The sequence below is a fragment of the Scleropages formosus genome, chromosome 1, assembly GCF_900964775.1.
Source record: "Scleropages formosus chromosome 1, fSclFor1.1, whole genome shotgun sequence".
In the NCBI taxonomy this organism is placed as follows: domain Eukaryota; kingdom Metazoa; phylum Chordata; class Actinopteri; order Osteoglossiformes; family Osteoglossidae; genus Scleropages; species Scleropages formosus.
Window position 1 is genome coordinate 2269517 of NC_041806.1, and position 17099 is coordinate 2286615.

General features: G+C 47.3%; 2 protein-coding genes across 3 annotated transcripts in view; one reads left to right on the top strand and one right to left on the bottom strand.

Annotated features, from left to right (window-relative positions):
* LOC108930258 (zinc finger protein 420-like) overlaps positions 1 to 17099 on the top strand; it is a 1123701-nt gene that overhangs the window by 38946 nt on the left and 1067656 nt on the right. The gene's annotated exons all lie outside the window — the stretch shown is intronic.
* On the bottom strand, positions 6084 to 17069 carry tmc8 (transmembrane channel-like 8). 2 transcript variants are annotated; one of them, XM_018745419.2, is made up of 16 exons: positions 16855 to 17069; positions 14924 to 15131; positions 13952 to 14100; positions 13689 to 13826; positions 13374 to 13417; positions 12879 to 13018; positions 11684 to 11831; positions 11247 to 11429; positions 10761 to 10903; positions 10265 to 10352; positions 10006 to 10103; positions 9354 to 9540; positions 8816 to 8946; positions 8157 to 8312; positions 7916 to 7994; positions 6084 to 7755 (listed from the first exon to the last, which is right to left on the bottom strand). In XM_018745419.2, exons 1-16 carry the CDS (start codon positions 16898 to 16900, stop codon positions 7531 to 7533), a joined length of 2163 nt encoding a protein of 720 aa, XP_018600935.1. In that variant the 5' UTR covers positions 16901 to 17069; the 3' UTR covers positions 6084 to 7530. The 2 variants fall into 2 exon arrangements, with proteins under 2 accessions (XP_018600935.1, XP_018600936.1); XM_018745420.2 differs by lacking the exon at positions 10265 to 10352 and having other exon boundaries at positions 10766 to 10903.

The window sequence follows — 17099 nt, forward strand, 5'->3', positions numbered from 1 at the left end:
CGCAGCATACGAGATGGAGTGTGTTCTGCCTGCTTCTCCCTGTCCCCACCCCGGAGGAGGGCGGCAGAACATGTGTGCTGATACAACCCCCCATACCCCCCTTCACCGCGTGCGTCTCAAGATAGGGAGCAACTCCCAGCACCGTAGAGCCAAGATGAATTAAAGAGTAGACGCTCGCGCTCTCGTGCCCGGATAGCGAGTGACCGGTGTAGCTGTGACACGGTCACGCACATCAGCACGTGCGCAGATGAAAAATATTTTTCATGCGAAATTGATATATTGTTGCCCCACCCTGACCAGGACAAGCGGGAGTGAGAGAGTAAATGCACCACGGCAAATATGAACTCGACTGTGGCCTTGAAATAAGAACAGAACAATAGACAGAAATATATTTAGCTCAGCAGCTTTAACGCTGAAGGCCTTTTTAGGACCGACACAAAGTTTTATATGAAAATGAATGAAATACAAAAAACGCCGCAAGAAGGACGGAACGGATGGACATGCGATCCCTGACGCCCCGAAGTCCTCTTATTACCCAGGTGCTGTTGAGCTGTCTTTACTGCTTAGAGCAATTTACACAGCAGGGTCATTTTAATGTATCAGTTCAGGGAAAATACCTTGCTCAGGGGAACAGCAACGGGAGGTGGGATTCAAACCCATGACTCCCGAGTCCAAAGCCGGCAGCTGTAACCGCTACGCCACCTATTGCCCCCCGACTGACTGCACGCTGTCTGTTTTTGTGTTCTTTTAAGTCTACGCTTCTTAACGAGACAGTTTCTTTCATTGCATTTATGGTCTTGTCATGATAAAATGTACAAATTTTCGGGTTCTCCGCACAGCGAAGGACAGTAACCGTAAAGGGAAGCCTAAAGAGTGGAGCAGGGAACACTGACACGCTTCTGAAAGGGTATTTACTGCTGGGTGGAAAGCGCGGCTGCAGTGAAAACAATATGAATTTGAAAACATATGAAAAAATACACTTTTATTCTGAAATAAATGATAAAAGCATATTAACAGCCCTGAAGTACTGATGAAAAATAGAGCAGTATAGACCATGTTCATCAGCATAAGCAGTAAACACCTTTTACTGTATTGACACAAAGAATTACCGACATTCAACCTTTCACGTTCACATATTTCAATAAGCAGTTTTTGCAATCTGTTACTGGAAATTAATTTTAAAATAATTTCTTTTTTTCATTCAGTCGCGTCCAAGAAGCTTTTTTGAATTGACCGGGGGGGGCCATTAGCAAACACTGTAGAGGGAATAAAGCCTTATCTCTCTATGTCCGAGACGTATGCAATGGAAGCGAGAACAATAGATTTCCTTCTCATTTCATTATATCTTATGGTTAAAATTAATCTGCTCTATATATATAAATACAGAAATGAAAGATTTGTCACTTTACAGGCTCTAATTTAGTCTACTGTAGAATAGGTCCCCATCTGAAAGTAATACTGAAATTACTCGACTGATGTCCTCTGGGTCATTTACAGGTACCGGGTATCTAAACACCACACCAAGGAGAGCACAAAGGCTGGACAGGGGATCCCTGATCCATGGGCTGCCTGTCACTGCTCAGTCAGAGGTGCTGGAAGTTTCCGGAAGCTATCATCCCACCGGGGTCCTTTCGGGAAGAAGAAGAGGCAAAAATTACACTTAGGTACTTACATGAACTTTTCTCGAAAGCAACTCAGAATGTCAAGGTATCTGCAATTACTACACAGGTGGGTAATTTTACTGGAGTAATTTTAGGGTAAGTACCTTACTTAAGGGTACTCCAGAAGAGGTGGGATGAGAAGTGAAAGGCAGCACAGCACCACCTGCTGCCCCTTTTAGGCCTTTTCTATGAGTACGCTTTGTTTGCTGGCCATCATTACATGGTGTGTGTGTGTGTGTGTGTGTGTGTGTGTGTGTGGACATGAGCAGTGTGCTCTTGTCCAGAGGAATAACAAAGAGAAACCCAGTGAAATCAGAGTGAGGTGAGACACTTACGACAGATCGGACAAGATTGTCGTCCAATGCTGCTGGGGTGTCCGAACCAGAAGGGATTACTGACAATTCAAAATCATTGCACCTGGGGGTAAGAATCGATCAGACAATCAACAGCAGGTTAGACCCCCCCCACACACACACACACACACACACACACATACCTGGCCTGACTGTAGTTTTCAAACCCTGAAAGAGAAAAGGGCAGCAGTTACTCGGCCTTGTTCGATCCCACACATCTTCTTGTGTTTTGTCATGCATGACATCGTACGTTTTGCCAGCGTGGTACAAAAAGGACGGACACGACTGGTAGGTGGGGAGCCACGCCCACTTCCACCTGTCATGTTTCGTCTGCGCACTTTGGCGGGAGGAACCAAACCCTGAGCAGAAAGAAAGGAGCAGGAAAAGAGGAGGCGCTACAGAAACTCACTGTGAAGTCTGAAGACCACGAAGCACGTTGTTCCCAGGAGGAGCAGCAGGAGGAAGCAGCCCAGGACCATGGCGATCATCTCCATGGAAACCGTGATGCTCCCTGCATACCAGCAAATTCATTTTTCATTTAGTTTAATTTTCTTTTTGAACTACGCAATATCATCACACATAGAAAGTGGCCTTATCAGGAGCACTTTGAAGTTGGGTCATTGTGGATGGTGGCTTTACAAAGACGGCAGAGATTTTCAGCAATATAACAACAATGATAATAACTACAATAATACATGAATTACATGTGAACTTCACACAGATTGAGCCCGATTCAGAACTACAAATCCAGCTCTCTGTGCTGTGTTATTATTATTATTATTATTATTATTATTATTATTATTGAACAAAAGGAAACCCTGACTGAGAGCAGTATTTCACCTGTCACTTGGATCAGGGTAACACGACTTGCTGTCCAGGAGGTGTTGTCAAAGCTGTCCTTGACTTGACAGTGGTAGTACCCAGAATTCCCTGCACCGGCTGGGGTCAGGAGGAGCGAGCGGCCACGGTTAGCGGTGACTTCAGAGTCCCCCTGCTCCCCCAGGCGGGTGTTGTTCCGGAACCATGCATATTCGGGGAACGTGCCCATCGCAACGGCACACTGGAGCAGGACGGCTGCCACCGTGGAGCTGGCGTCGTACAGGTAGTCCACCCGGAGCCGGACCTCACCCCCTACCGGCACTGCTCACGTACACACATGGGGACATGCACGCGATCAGCAACGCACACTCCGCAGAAACTCATAGACACTCCACACACACACATACACAATATGCTGTCATTAGTGCATCCCAACCACTGAGGTCATCTGCATGCAATCAGAAGCTCAACAAGTCGACCCCGCCCTCTCACCCACTTCCAGCGTCACGGTGTTGCTGCTCAGCTCCTGCACATCATTCTGTACCCGGCACTGCAGCTCGCCGTAGTTCACCCCTGTCCTGATGGGTATATAGAAGTGGGCGCTTAGGGATGTCGCCGCCCTACTGGCCACCACGGTACCGTTCAGGAAAAGCCGGAATGACACCGGTGGGCTTCCCCTGGATGACTGGCATGTCACATCAGCGTGGTACCCTGAATCTTCTCTGCTCACCACAAATGAGAGCTGTGGTTTTGATAGCAGGGCTGCGCACACACGGAAACACAGATAGGTGGGGATTTGATTGATTTCCACAAATGAATGACTGCGGGCAAAACTTTCACCGATCAGTAAAAACCTTCCAATCATTTCAGCTCTACTCCCCACCCTGATGCACTTCATCATGGCGCCCATTGTGTGTCTTTGTCCTTTTTTGCCACTTTTGTGTATAATGCACTTTTGAGGAAGAGGAATATCTTGGTTATTCCAAAAGTGCTCGTTACTTTTGGTGTGACCTTTGCCGCCGAATCCATGAAAACCTCATCGAGGTCCTCTGTACCTCTGACGACAACACGGATGTCATTGCTGTAGGAAATCCTGGGGTTCTCCAGGTCATTCTTGGCACTGCAGGAGTAGTCTCCGGCATCCTGCTCAGTGACCCGAGCGATGGTCAGCTTGCTCCCCCGGTTAGACACTTCTTTGCGGTTCAGGTTCCACTGGTAGGACAAGTAGGTGCCGTGCTGCACCTTGCAGGTCAGAAGCAGCTTCTGCCCTTCATACAGCACAGGTGGGTTGGGATCTGGTATCACATAGGTGCCCCTCACTGGAACTGTGGGATGAGAGGGTACAAGGGAAAGGTGGAGGGGGGTGCACACTCCTACCATTTTAAAAAAGCCCCTGGAAGCCCCCTGCCTGGAGGAGGTCTCTCACTGTTGACTTCTCAGTCTCTCACTTACTGACCACCTGGAAGTTGAGGCTGTTGCTGTAGAGTGCAGACCCAGGTGCGGGGCTTTTATCATGCTTCACTCGACAGCGGTAGCGACCTGTGGACTCTTCGGTCACCTGCACACTGAAGTTGGCTGGCTGGCCCACCTCTGTGAGGGTCTTGCTGGCCACGATGTGCTCCTCTCTCAGTAGCTCATAGACCACGGGTGGCAATGCTTGAGAAGCTTCACACCTGAAGAGCACCCGGTCGTTCAGGTAGCTCCTGGCTGGTCCAGTCAGAGCAGGCTCTTGGGACAGTGAGTGAGCTGTAAAGAAATACTACTGTTTCAGACTGCCAGAAGATGGCGTGGTGCTTAAGTTCACAGGGGTTAGGGTTTACGTGGCTGAAGGCCAGAAGTGTGAAGGTTCAAATTCCAGTTTGAGTCATGCTGCCATACAGTCTTTTTGCAATATGGAACTTGGCCATCCACAATGCCCTGAGTGCCCACCCAGAAGAGGATGTCCTCAAAGTTGTCTCCCTGCCAGGTTGATTGTGTTCTTTGCACACTATAGGTCAATGGACACCATTCAGAAGTGTCCCAATCTGTAGAAAAAAACCTAAAGTAGTATCATGCAGAGGCATTCTGAAGTTCTTGTACCTTCAGTAATTACAAGCTTTTCCGAAGCTCTATGGTGCAATGTTCTCATGATGAGCAATTTTAAAGTTTTATGTTGAACTATGATGAGCTACTCTGCGACTCTGTAGTATGGTACGGTACCCTCAGCAATTACAACCCATCATAAGGATCAATGGTATGGTACCCTCAACAATTTGACCCATTCTGGATATCTTTGGTAGGTATGGTATAGTACCCACAATCATGATGAGCTATCGCAAAGTTCCTCCGTATGCTGCCTTCAACAATGACGAGTAGAGTAGTTTAACTGTGAATGGTCAGCTGTCTAAGACCCAAGTTTGGTGTCCGTTCAGGTAATACGTGAACATCATGTACTTGTCTTCAGATGTACAGTATGTACAAATTCCACACCATGAATATGGTGCAATACAGGTGGTTCTCAACTTACAACATATGCGACTTATGACGACCCGGATTTACGTCAGTCATCTCATCGACGTTATGATTCTGGAGGCCCGACGTTCACTCCATACGAGTAACATGTCGTACGATAACATTGACTGGCCACGCTGCTGCAAGTCACTTTGTTCCTTACTGATTGCATTTCATTTACAAAAGCGTTGTTTTATTTATGGAACATTTTGTCTGTGATTCCATTTGAGTTACTTTTTTATTTAAAATGGCAAAAAAGTGAGTCTTCTGGTGACGCGGAAAAGGAAAAGCAAAAGAAAACAGATCTAGAAATTAAAGTGAAATTAGTGAAAAATATCGTGCAATGTAGCACTCATACATGTTAATAGTTTATAAATCCTAACGGTTCATATGATACTGTGTATGGGGATTTACGACCTGTGAGGAAGCGGACTTACAACGAGGTCATCAGTATAGAAACCCGTCACAGGTCAAGGACCCCCTGTATGTCCATCCTTAGATAGCTATTGAGTTCGGGAAGCAATATCTTGACTTTATGTTCTTTTTCATGCGTAGAGTGAAAAATTCTTCCACTGTTGAAGAACTGGCTTTTAGTCTGGTAGGTCCATGAAGTACTGGAGTGATAAAATACACACCTGTCACCATCCACAGAATTTCCAAAACTGAAAAAAAAATCGTGAAACACATAATAAATACTTTTGAGAAAGCAGCACTCAGCTACTTATAACGTAGCTGTTGAACATTTTCTTGGAAGTGTGTACTTGTATTTATTTACAGAATCAATGTATGTCATTTTAGAAATATAAATGTGACACATTGACTTTGACAGGGTAACAAACTGCAACATACAGTAATATTACACACAAGTAATAAAACCGTGATCACAAAACTGGAAGTTTCAGCCAACTTACTGAGTCCTGGAGCCCAGTGCAGAGTATGTGGTCCCTTCATCTCTCAGTTGCTCCTATAGCTGTACCAATGGCATGGCTCTCAGCCCCATTCTCCTTTGTGTGTGTGTGTGTGTGTGTGTGTGTGTGTGTGTGTGTAATGCTGAGTGGACGGCGGAGCTGTGCCCACCCATCATCTCATATCTGCACAGGACAGATAGCTGGGAGCCCTGGGTAATACCCGATAGCTCAGTTCCTGGATTTTAACCTACAACCTTCTGTAGAGGGGCTTTTTCAACTATTTTCATAATTTTAAGTATCAAAAAATAGAAAACCGCCGGACATGGGGAACGGAAAGTGACCTCACCAAATCAATATAAATGATAACAATATGTGTGTATAAGCATTGCCAAAGGACCCAATCCTTCCAGGTTCTCGATCTCTAACGGTTCATCTGATGGCCCACCCCGGCAACGTTCTGCACCACCCGTGCATGAAAATTAAGCTGAAATATCCATTCATAAAAAATCTAGCAACTGGGCATCATATCGGTGTCATCAGTGCTAACTGCTGATTCTAGTAAGATCCTGCATAACAATGTATAAAAATGGAGCTATAATTTTGACGGAAAAACTTCATGTAAATGGTAAGAAGCAGCACGCGGCAGACAAATTCTACAGTAATTTACTCTTATTTTTTATTTATTTTTTGCTCTGCTGGGAGGAAGAGCCATGGCATGGGGCAGGGCAGAGCATGATGGAGAGACCACCCACTGCCTGGTCCAGGACAGCTGAAAATAATGAAGACCAGCTGATGACAATCAAAATCAGGTGATGTAAGAGGAACCTTCACGTGAGTTGCGGCACATGGTTTCACAGACTTGAGCAAGTCTTTGGCGAAACCCGACGTCCGCTGCCTTTTTCCTATACGTGCTGCTGCTGCCATCTGACAAATATCCGCACCTTCCTTCAGTCTGTTAATATACCTGGATCACTGAGATAGTTAAGCGATGTAACTTTTTGATGTATTTCACAATAAACGTGTGCATCTGAAGTCATATAATTCAGTTAAATGCATAAATTCATTATGAAGAGTGGATTTATAGTATGTATGGACCCACCCTTCACTATCACCACTACTGCGATATTAGTTTTAAAATTTTTCTTGGGATTGATACGGAAATTTGTTTGACATTGTTAAAAAATGTAAATGCAAAAATACATCAATCACTGTACATGAAAGTCACGTTGAAGAAAACACAGTTGTTGTCAAACAATTAATTTACAGTCGATTTCCTTCTGTCTTGGGAGAGTTCAAAAGTCAGGATTCGTTCCAAGGTGGTCTGCTGTGCGTTGGCACCGGCTCTGTGTCGCACGGCTGGCTCACGCTTCTCTCCGGCAGGGGGTGGAAATCTAAGTGGGCCCTGGGCTCTGGGGGGGCGCTGCCCTCCACACTGCCCGCTCGGCTGCTGCTCTGCTGGGGACTCCTCTGGTCCTGAAGCCACGCGGCCTGCTGTTTCACCAGGTACCATTTATCTGAGCTACACTGAAAGGGGAGGAGAAAGAAAGTCCATGTAAATGAACGGATTATCAGATGGAAGGGAGAAGAGTCAATGCTGCCAATCAAACGATCGATCAGTTCGATTGAAGGGGAGAAAAAGAGGTGACCTCACACCGAGGACAAAGTAGGACTTCGGCGCACCTACCGTCACAAGCATGTCCTTCAGTCTCTCGATGCACTTGTTGTTGGCGCTCCGCAGCGACATGGATGAGGTCAGGAAGAGGCTGAGGATGCGAGACACTTGCTCTTACTGAACGAGCCAAATTATTACAATAAGTAATTTTCAGTGTTTATTGTTTCTTTTTCTTCATTTTTATTTGCGATACATGTCTGGTTCTTCAACTGCTTTCAACCCTTTAGACCCTTCTAGTTTCCAATTCACCTACATCTCAACCACAATGAGAGGCACAGCAAAGGCCTCCGACGACATGAACTTGATGAAGTCCCCGACGTGGACCGGCAGGCTGTCCACGCACATGGTCGTCACGTTGAAAACTGTGCTGCTTCCAAGGAAAGGGCCACAGGTGGGGGAGGGTTTCAACCTGAGGGAGGTGGGTGAGGCACAGGTGGGGTGTGACATTAAGTGTAAGAGCTATCATAGAACAGGGTACCAGAAAGGCTGAAGATCCCTAAAAAGCCTTGCTAGATTCTATGGGATCCTACACTTTCTTTTTGGACCTCGGTGCTACAAAAGGATATCCTGGATGACTATGTTTTAAGCAGAAGCACAAAACCCCAATCACAGTGAGATTATAACTGAAAACATTTACATCCTCCCAGCAAAAAAAAAAAAACATATTTTTGGATATATTTCAAAATTTATCCAAGTTCCCTAGGAACACATACGGTATTGTTGAAAATCACACTGTTTTCTGTATAAGATGCATTTGGACTCAGCACTGTGATGAGGACATTTTAAGAAATACACTTAAAATATATGTGTCCTCTACAGTGGACAGTAATGAATATCTCAGTCTTTGGAAGGTATGAAGATGATAATTTTGATTATTTCTACCAGGGAAACTCAACTTATTGTATCACTCACTTATTGAGGTTGATTCCCAGGACCACAAAGGCCATGAGGAGACCCAGCAGCAACACAAAATGGAACAGAACCGAGGAGGTGGAGGCCCGGAACATGCGCTGGGTTGGCTTGCAACACCGCTGCACAGCAAACTGGAACAGAGAATGTGAGACAACACACTTCACATCTGATTGGCTGGCACATGGGCTCCTTCACTGCGATTTGCTGGTAGATACAATCGTTCACCTTGATTGGCTGACGCCTATGATTTTTCTCCATGATTTGTTGACACCTAAAATCTTTCATTTTGACCTTATTATGGTGGCAGTTTCATACAGATTGACTGACAGAAATGGTCTTTCACCCTGATTGGTTGACACTTACGGTCTGTCACTCTGATTGGCTCACAAAGTTCTTTCATTTTGACCGGCTGTGGCCACACAGTGTAAAGTTTAAGAATGAGGTAGGATGTAACACAGAGCCACAGGGGTGTGGAGTAAAACACAGGTACACCTGAAGAAGAAACAGTATCTGTCAACAGATCTTGTTAGAACTGCACCTTCTTGATGTAGAAGATGGCAAAAAGCTTGCAGACACAGATCTGGGTGAGCATGGGACAGTAGAAGAGCCCCACCCAGGTCACAGTTTGAGTATACACAAGGTCCAGCACATTGAGCTGAATGAGGAACTTCTGTCTTCCCATCACTTTCAGCAGGAAGCATTCTGGGTACATCTCCGACAGAAGCCTAAAAACAGACCAGAACTCAGGGTGGTGAATCGAAGCAACTGACAAACACACACACACACACACATTTTCAGAACCGCTTGTCCCTTACGGGGTCACGGGGAACCGGAGCCTACCCGGCAACACAGGGCGTAAGGCCGGAGGGGGAAGGGGACACACCCAGGACGGGACGCCAGTCCGCCGCAAGGCACCCCAAGCGGGACTTGAACCCCAGACCCACCGGAGAGCAGGACTGCGGTCCAACCCACTGCGCCACCGCACCCCCTTTAACTGACAAACAACATACCTCAAATTTACCACAAAAATGTGCCTGTGATGTACTGTAAAAGTACTGTAGCAGTAGTACTCTTGTGAAAAGAAAGAAGAATTGCATATAAAAAAAAAAACCTCAGAATCACACTGGTGACATTGGTGAGTAAATCCATTTTTGAATAGGTACTTGTTGAGCCAGAGCGAGATTACATACTTTTTGGGCAACATAATGAAGAAGGTGTCGGTGAAAGTGGCGAGCAAGTCAAACACCAGGAGTTTGTACATCTCCTTTCCAAACTGATTCTCCCAGCACTGTAAGTCAGAAACAGGCATTGTGATGGAACAATTCAGATGAATATCCTCGAAGCATCACAGAAAAGGTCAGGAAATGATTTTTCCTGCACTGCCAGAAGTTTTAGTACTCTTCTGTCAGCATATAACAGTTGAACGATTTCATTCAGTTGTGGATTAACTGATTGATTATTCTGTGGTGACTTCTGAAGGGTGTCGTAGAGGAAGAACAAGAAGAGGGCCAGGCACGCCAGCTTCAGAAAGATACACCTGCCAGGAATACAGCAGAAAGACATGTCACTACCTACCACTAAATAATGTATATAAAATCTTTCAAAAGATGTTTGGATTTTGAGATGATCCAACATCCAGCAAGTGACACTACACCACGAACTCTAAGAAGTTAGCGACACTGGCTTTAACTGAAAAACAAGAAAAATAGAGGTAAGCTGAAGGGGGGTAGGGTGCCTGCTATATGATGCCCGTAACCCATCTTGGGTTCTTTGTTTGAGCGATGCTGAATTTCAATTCCACACCTTCAAGTGTGAGGAAAGGTAGTGTGAAGAGCATCCAACAGGAACAGACCCTCTCTGAGGAGAGTTCTGTAGGAATTCAGGAGTTAGCTTCCTTGTGACTAGAGCCTTCCAAGGGGAATAGCTGTGAGCGTCCACTACCTACCTCACCAGTGTTATGTTAACCTGGCTGGTGAAAGAGTAGTCCTCAAACTTGACAATGACACGGAAGATGTGGGGAAGCATAAAGTTGACTAGGGTGATGATGATGGGAGGCAGGTACTGAAGCAGGAGGCTGTAGAGCCAGGGCTGTGTGAACAACATGAAGCGGGAAAGATGGGCAGAGAGGGAAAAAGAGAGGACAAGAGAAGTGGGCAGAGAGCGAAGAGTGGGATAAAGAGGTGTTTAAGAAACATTTGATGGAATGAATATGATTATTAAAAAACCAAATTTGTGATGTTATTGGGTTAACATAGCGGGCTCTCAAATTATGGTAGTAAATATCCTGCTGAACCAAGAAGTAAATGTGAAGTCACATGTAGTGTAGATCCAAAGTGCACTAAGTCAGTACAACCAGGGGCCTTGAACAGGTTCCCACATCCGTCTGAAGAAGGGAGAGCAGGGAGGGGCTGGGGGATGGAGATCAACTCACATAGTTCTTGGAGTCTTTCTGCTGGTGAGAGTATTTGGTGCCTATGTAGATGAGGCAGAAGGCAGCTCCCAGCAGGATAACTACCACCGTGTTGAGGAGGATGCGCAGGAAGTAGATCTTCACCCGCACCTTGAGTGTCCTCTGGGATTTCAACAGTTCAAAGCGCTCTTCCTCCAGGTCCATCTGAGAGGAGGACGTTGGAGGGGGACAAGATGAGCAGGAGAGTATGACCTAGGTCTCATAAGTAGCTGTTTCTGATGGGTTAAAGAGCACTTATCAAGAAATATATGACTAAACGCTTCAAAGCACAGGAACAAAAGCATTTATAGATGCACTGAATGCCCACTAGCTTAACATATTTCTTCAGATGGTCAACAGAGTCATGAACGTAGAACATCTTGAGGGGTTTTAGAGACCCCCCAAGATGCTGTCTTCACCTTGAGGTCATTCCGGATGTTGCTCTGCTTGAAGGCAGCAGACTTGGGCTCATGGATGCAGAAATCCCAACTGCAGAAGACCTTGAAGCTCATACTGAAATTGTATCGACCACTCAGCATCCATTTGTGTTTGTAACCATTGACAGTCCTATAGGGGAAGCAGCAGGTCAGGGTCATTCAGTAGTTCAGTGCGATATGTGTTTGTGTTTCATTTGCTTATCAGCAGATAGCGTAGGGGTTAAGCTGTTACCTTGGTTTTGAACTTGGGTTCAAACCCCTCACTCTACCTGCAGGAGGCTACCCTGGAGCAAGGTACTTACCTTACATTGATATTGAAGGAATTGCTCTAGTGCATAAAGGGTAAATCAGTGTACAAACCCCATTACCAGAAAAGTTGGGATATTTTCAAGTTGGTCAGCCAAAACATTAAAAGTCAATTCTTTGTACTTTTGTCAGTTAAATAAAGGTTCAAGGGAATTTACAAATTGCAGATTTTTGTTTTTATTGCATTTTAGAAAATATCCCAACTTTTATGGAAATGGGGTTTGTAAGTAGCTTACTATGCACACCTAAAATTGTGATTTGCCTTGGGGAAAGGATTCACATGAATTTTTATTTAAACGTTATCTCCTGCAGCAAAGCCAAAGGAGTCTTTGGGGAAATGGCCACCTCACTGCAGGGGCTACACTTCCCACAAAGCAACATTTTGAACCAAGTCAGCTGATTTATTGGCATATGACTGGGTGAAACCAGAGAAAGAACAAGACACGTATCTGAAGATACAACAGGAAACGAGGGCATCGCAGGGTTTCGGGTGGTTCCTTTTTCCATTTACTCGGGTTCTCCCACGCAGTGGGCGTTCCTGAGAATCGAACCTTTGACTTTTCACATTTACATTCACTGTATGCCACCAAAGCAACTTAAAGTGTTGAGCTGCTTACAGTTATTTAGCCATTTGTACAGCAGGGTAATTTTCAGTGTATCACTTCAGGAAAGTACCTCGATGAAAGGTACTACAGTGTGAGGTAGAATTCGAACCTGGCTCCTTCAAATGGAATTGGGCAGCTGTGACCGCTACGCCACCCGCAAAACACTTGTTTTGGTTCTTAGGAGCTAAGACCTAACCCAACATAATCACCATGTCCTGGTAGCATTTCGTTTAGTTTTCAGGGGTGTGGGAGAAAGGTGGCCTCACCTTCTGACCAGCATGACCAGGCTGAAGATGAGCACAGAGAAGACACCGAGCAGGAACAAAATGGGCGTGTTCAAGCACTTGCCATCCAATGAACCACGTGTGTAGAAGCCGTAAAAGACAGGGGAGCGTTCCAGAAAACCCTGCAGGACATGGAGAACCTCTGTGTTGGGGGGGTGTGCAGGTCTGGTTTTGTGGTGTAACAAGATGTGACAGCAAGTAAAAGGAGGCAGGAAGGTGCCCAAAGTCACGGACTGGAGTCTTGCTCGCTTCAGGAAAGCGGTCGAATTACTTCACAACCGCTATGGAGGTAACGATGATGCGTTACCATGGAAACTGGGTTCACTGGCACAGAAATGAAGGCAGCTTTGACCACCTGTGCACTGCAGTTTTTAATGCTAAGAACAAGATACCACATGAAGAATTGTGGGTATGTCCCCTTTACAGTCAAGGGCGCCCTCCCTCCACTCGCAGACCTCTACGGTGGCTGGAACTCACCGTCCCCAAGAAAAAGTCCAGGTACGAGTCGTTTTCTTTGAAAGCTGCACAAAACAGAGAGAAGACGGAGAGTAAGAGAGTAAGAACCATAAACTACCCAATGACACAAGGCAGTGGCAGCGCTGCAGGTGGCATAGCGGTTAAGGTACTATAGCCAGTGCTGGTGTAACACAGAGGGTCAAAACTGCTGCTTTACCCCCCACACTTGGCCAGTTCCTTGACGGTTATGCCTCCTGCTGGTGAAAGCAGGCATTGCCCATTGTGTAGAAGGGGCTACTGGTATGTGGCGAGGGTGGGGCGTTGGTGTCTGCTCACTGCTGCTATAGATGTTGTTCCTGAAGATGAATACAGGTGCCTGGATCAACGCCCCCGTCAGCAGGCAGTTGAAGAGGTTGAGGTAAACCAGGTAGCGCAGGAAGACGAAGTAAACCTTCACACTAACGCCGAACCTGCCTGTGGGGGGAGGAGCATCCAGGAGCTGCATAACTGACACTCTTCAGTAGGGCTGCAATACGTTCAAATGCCCGCTTCCCTCTGATTGGACCACTGAGCCTAGACCATTGACATCCCCCACTTACCCTCTATGGAGTGCAGGGTGCGCCCCCATAATTGTAGTGCCGACAAGGCCTGGACCATCTGCTCCAGCATCCGCCTCCTGACGGTGCGCTGGCTCCGCCTCCACGACTCCCAGCAGCCAATGGTGCGTCGCTGCAAGTTCCGCCGGTCCCTGATTGATACATCAAAGCAAAACGGACTTTGGGTGGAAAAATGCTGCTCACATTTCCACTACTTCCAGTGCTGACTTCACGCTACCGCCACAAGAGGGCGCAATAGTGAGAGTTCCAAGGGGAAGCGAACCATGTTCCATGGAATTCTTCAAAGTGAGCAGTAAAAATTAGCTCCTTTCCCTTGACTGTGTGGGCAAATTGAGCTGAAGGTGTAAATCCCCTGCCCACCGGGTAAAAAAAGTAAAGAATATTCCAGAACCCAGCTCCAAAGTCACTTTCCCCCCAAGTCACAGTAAGTAAAAGGTTAAAAAGACAGATGTCCCTAGCAGTGACCACAGACTGCTGAGCTCCAGGGTCCAGTGTCCAGCTTTGACCTCAGGAGATCATCAGAGTCGCTGTGTCAGGACAACAACAGATGTCTGCCGGACTCTTATTTTGGACCTCAACCGCACCTTGACCACATCAGGGCACACAAAGAGGAACTCGCAGCAGCTTGACGTGTTACGCTCGCTGCACCCCTCCCTCATGTTTTGCATAAATTACACCCACTGTAATTTCAAACTGTTGAGTGTACGGCGGTAAACAAGAACAGCAGCAGCAGCAACATCTCCTGCTGAAATACCCTTGATCAAGGTGCTTATTCTGAATTGATACTGTAAAAATTACCCTGCTGTATAGATGGGGAAATCATTAAAAGCTGCTTTGGAGAAAAGTGTCAAATAAATGATTATTAAAAATAATAATATTAATAATACAGAATTAACAGGAAATGCGCAAATGGGTTCTGGTATGACCCTAAAAAAAAGGGCACAGCTGGCAAACCTGATGTCTCTCTTCTCCTGCATGGACACGGGCAGGTTCCTGAGGGGGACATTGCGGTCCCACCTCCTCGTTGGGTACCAGGCGTCCTCGTCCTCGCTGTACCCCCCCAGAGACCTTCTGGGTGCGCCCTGGCAGCGCCCCTGGTCCAAGATCGTCTCCTGGTGGTCGTCGCAGAACACGATGATCAGGTCTGAGGCTTGGCTCTCCTCTGCAGGAGCAGGAGAGAGTGGACCGAGAGAGCAAGTGACACACCGCGTGCGCACACACACACATACACACATCGAGGAGGAAGGAGGGGCTGCCAGCAACACACATACATGATCTGGAAGAGGAAGGAAGAGGCAGATACGCAGCACACAGACACACACTCGACTGTTTTCACCTTTCACACGTCAGAAGCGACACTGCAAGAAGCTACAGTGGCGCAGCCCGTGTCCCTTGTCTCTCCCTTTCTGGCTTTGTAAATGTGCAAACGGACCGTGGAGCGGCAGGCATGAGCGTCGAACCCGGCTCTCCTGTCCTTCGTACCTGTCCAAGGCCTCCCCATTAAAATGTTTCGTGTCTCTGGTGGAGACTCGACCCATCGCAGCTACACAAACATTCGACGTTATCGTCAGCGAGGGGGATTCCAACCCCGCTCCTTCGATCGCAACGGGAGACTCTGACCATTACGCCACCTGCTGCCCTCGTTTTGCAGTAACGGACTTGCTGTGGCCCTTTTGCATCAAAGCCCCTCTTCTGGCTCCTCGCACACATGACCACTGCAGGGGTGTGGAGTGGTCAGCGCCCCCTCCAGGCTCATGTGCGACCGCAGAGCTCAGGAGACTCGCAGCGAAAGCCGCGGCACCGGCTGCTGAGGGAAAGCGGGTGGCGCGGTGCTTAGAGCGGTCACTGTGCACTCGAATGACCGAGGTTTGAATCCCACCTCCTGCTTTAGTACCCTTGATCAAGGCACCTACCCCGAACTGAGTAAAAATTACCCAGCAGTACAAATGTGTGAACACTGTGTGTGTACAAAGTATTCACCTCCCCCCCCACAGGCTACTGCCACAATTTGCTGACCATAAAAAGACTGCTTTTTAAGAGTATTAAATTCCAAAGGGAGATATGAACACTTCTCAAAGCTGGATTTTTCAGTTTTTGCATTTTTTTTTGATGTGGGTGGCGCGACGGGTTTGACCGGGTCCTTCTCTCCGGTGGGTCTGGGGTTTAAGTCCGGCTTGGGGTGCCTTGCGATGGACTGGCGTCCCATCCTGGGTGTGTCCCCTCCCCCTCCAGCCTGCACCCTGTGTTGCCGGGTTGGGCTCCGGTTCGCCGCGACCCCACTTGGGATAAGCGGTTCAGAAAATGTGTGTGTGTGTGGGTGTGCGTGCGCGCGTGCAGTTTTTTAACAGAATTTTCCTTCCTATCAACTCATCATGGAAACGTTCACTATGTTTTATTAACCAAACAAAACATGCAGTTCAAATGTGTGGTAAATTTGGGTTTTAACTTTGTAACGGAGATGTAAAGACGAAAATATCAGATGCATGAATTAATAACAAGAATGACGGCGCACGAGCAGGAAGTGCAACATCGATTCTGGTGCGACCCTGACAGAAATGGTACGGGTTTATCCCGGTACCACCGTAATGGAAGGTTCCGGAATTATAGCAATATTTCATATTACCAGATTTTAGGGGACCTTTCCTTCCTGTAAGAGGCCGGCTGCCGATCCGACCCCTTTCTGTTCCGCGCTTTCTTTCTCCGCCTCCTCGCTGTGGCTCCGGGGCCGAGGTCAGGCAGCCCCCCGAAGCCGAATGCGAACGAGAACCAGGTGCAGCACCAGAGGAGCTTTGGAACAAGCGCAGGAAGCATGTGAGAGCAGCAGGGAGCCAGAAAGGAAGGGACCCTGGGCCAGGAAGCGGCAGGGCAGACGTGGCGATGTTTACCTGACATGAGCCTGAGGAAGCTGCCGGAAGCCTGTTTGTCAGCCATGTCCCTGGGGACCCCCCACCCCGCAGGGCGTGGAGGGGCAGAGAGCTGAAGGTGGGAGCAGAGAGAACACGGGTGGACAGGGAGAAGGAGGCGCCCGCGACAACGGGAGCCGTGGAGGACTGCCTGGCCGCGCTCTGAGCCGTTGCGCTCCGCAGACCTCCCACGGGCAAGGAAGTGGGGTCACATGACAGGAAGCAGA

What these genes read in the sequence shown, in the direction of transcription:
- tmc8 (XM_018745419.2), bottom strand. Translation starts at nt 16,900, where the DNA reads ATGGCTGACAAACAGGCTTCCGGCAGCTTCCTCAGGCTCATGTCAG. An exon ending in CTTCCTCAGGCTCATGTCAG is followed by an intron (nt 15,132 to 16,854) that starts GTAAACATCGCC and finishes CTGCTCCTGCAG; the next exon opens with AGGAGAGCCAAGCCTCAGAC. An exon ending in ACATCCGGAATGACCTCAAG is followed by an intron (nt 11,430 to 11,683) that starts GTGAAGACAGCA and finishes TCCTCCTCTCAG; the next exon opens with ATGGACCTGGAGGAAGAGCG.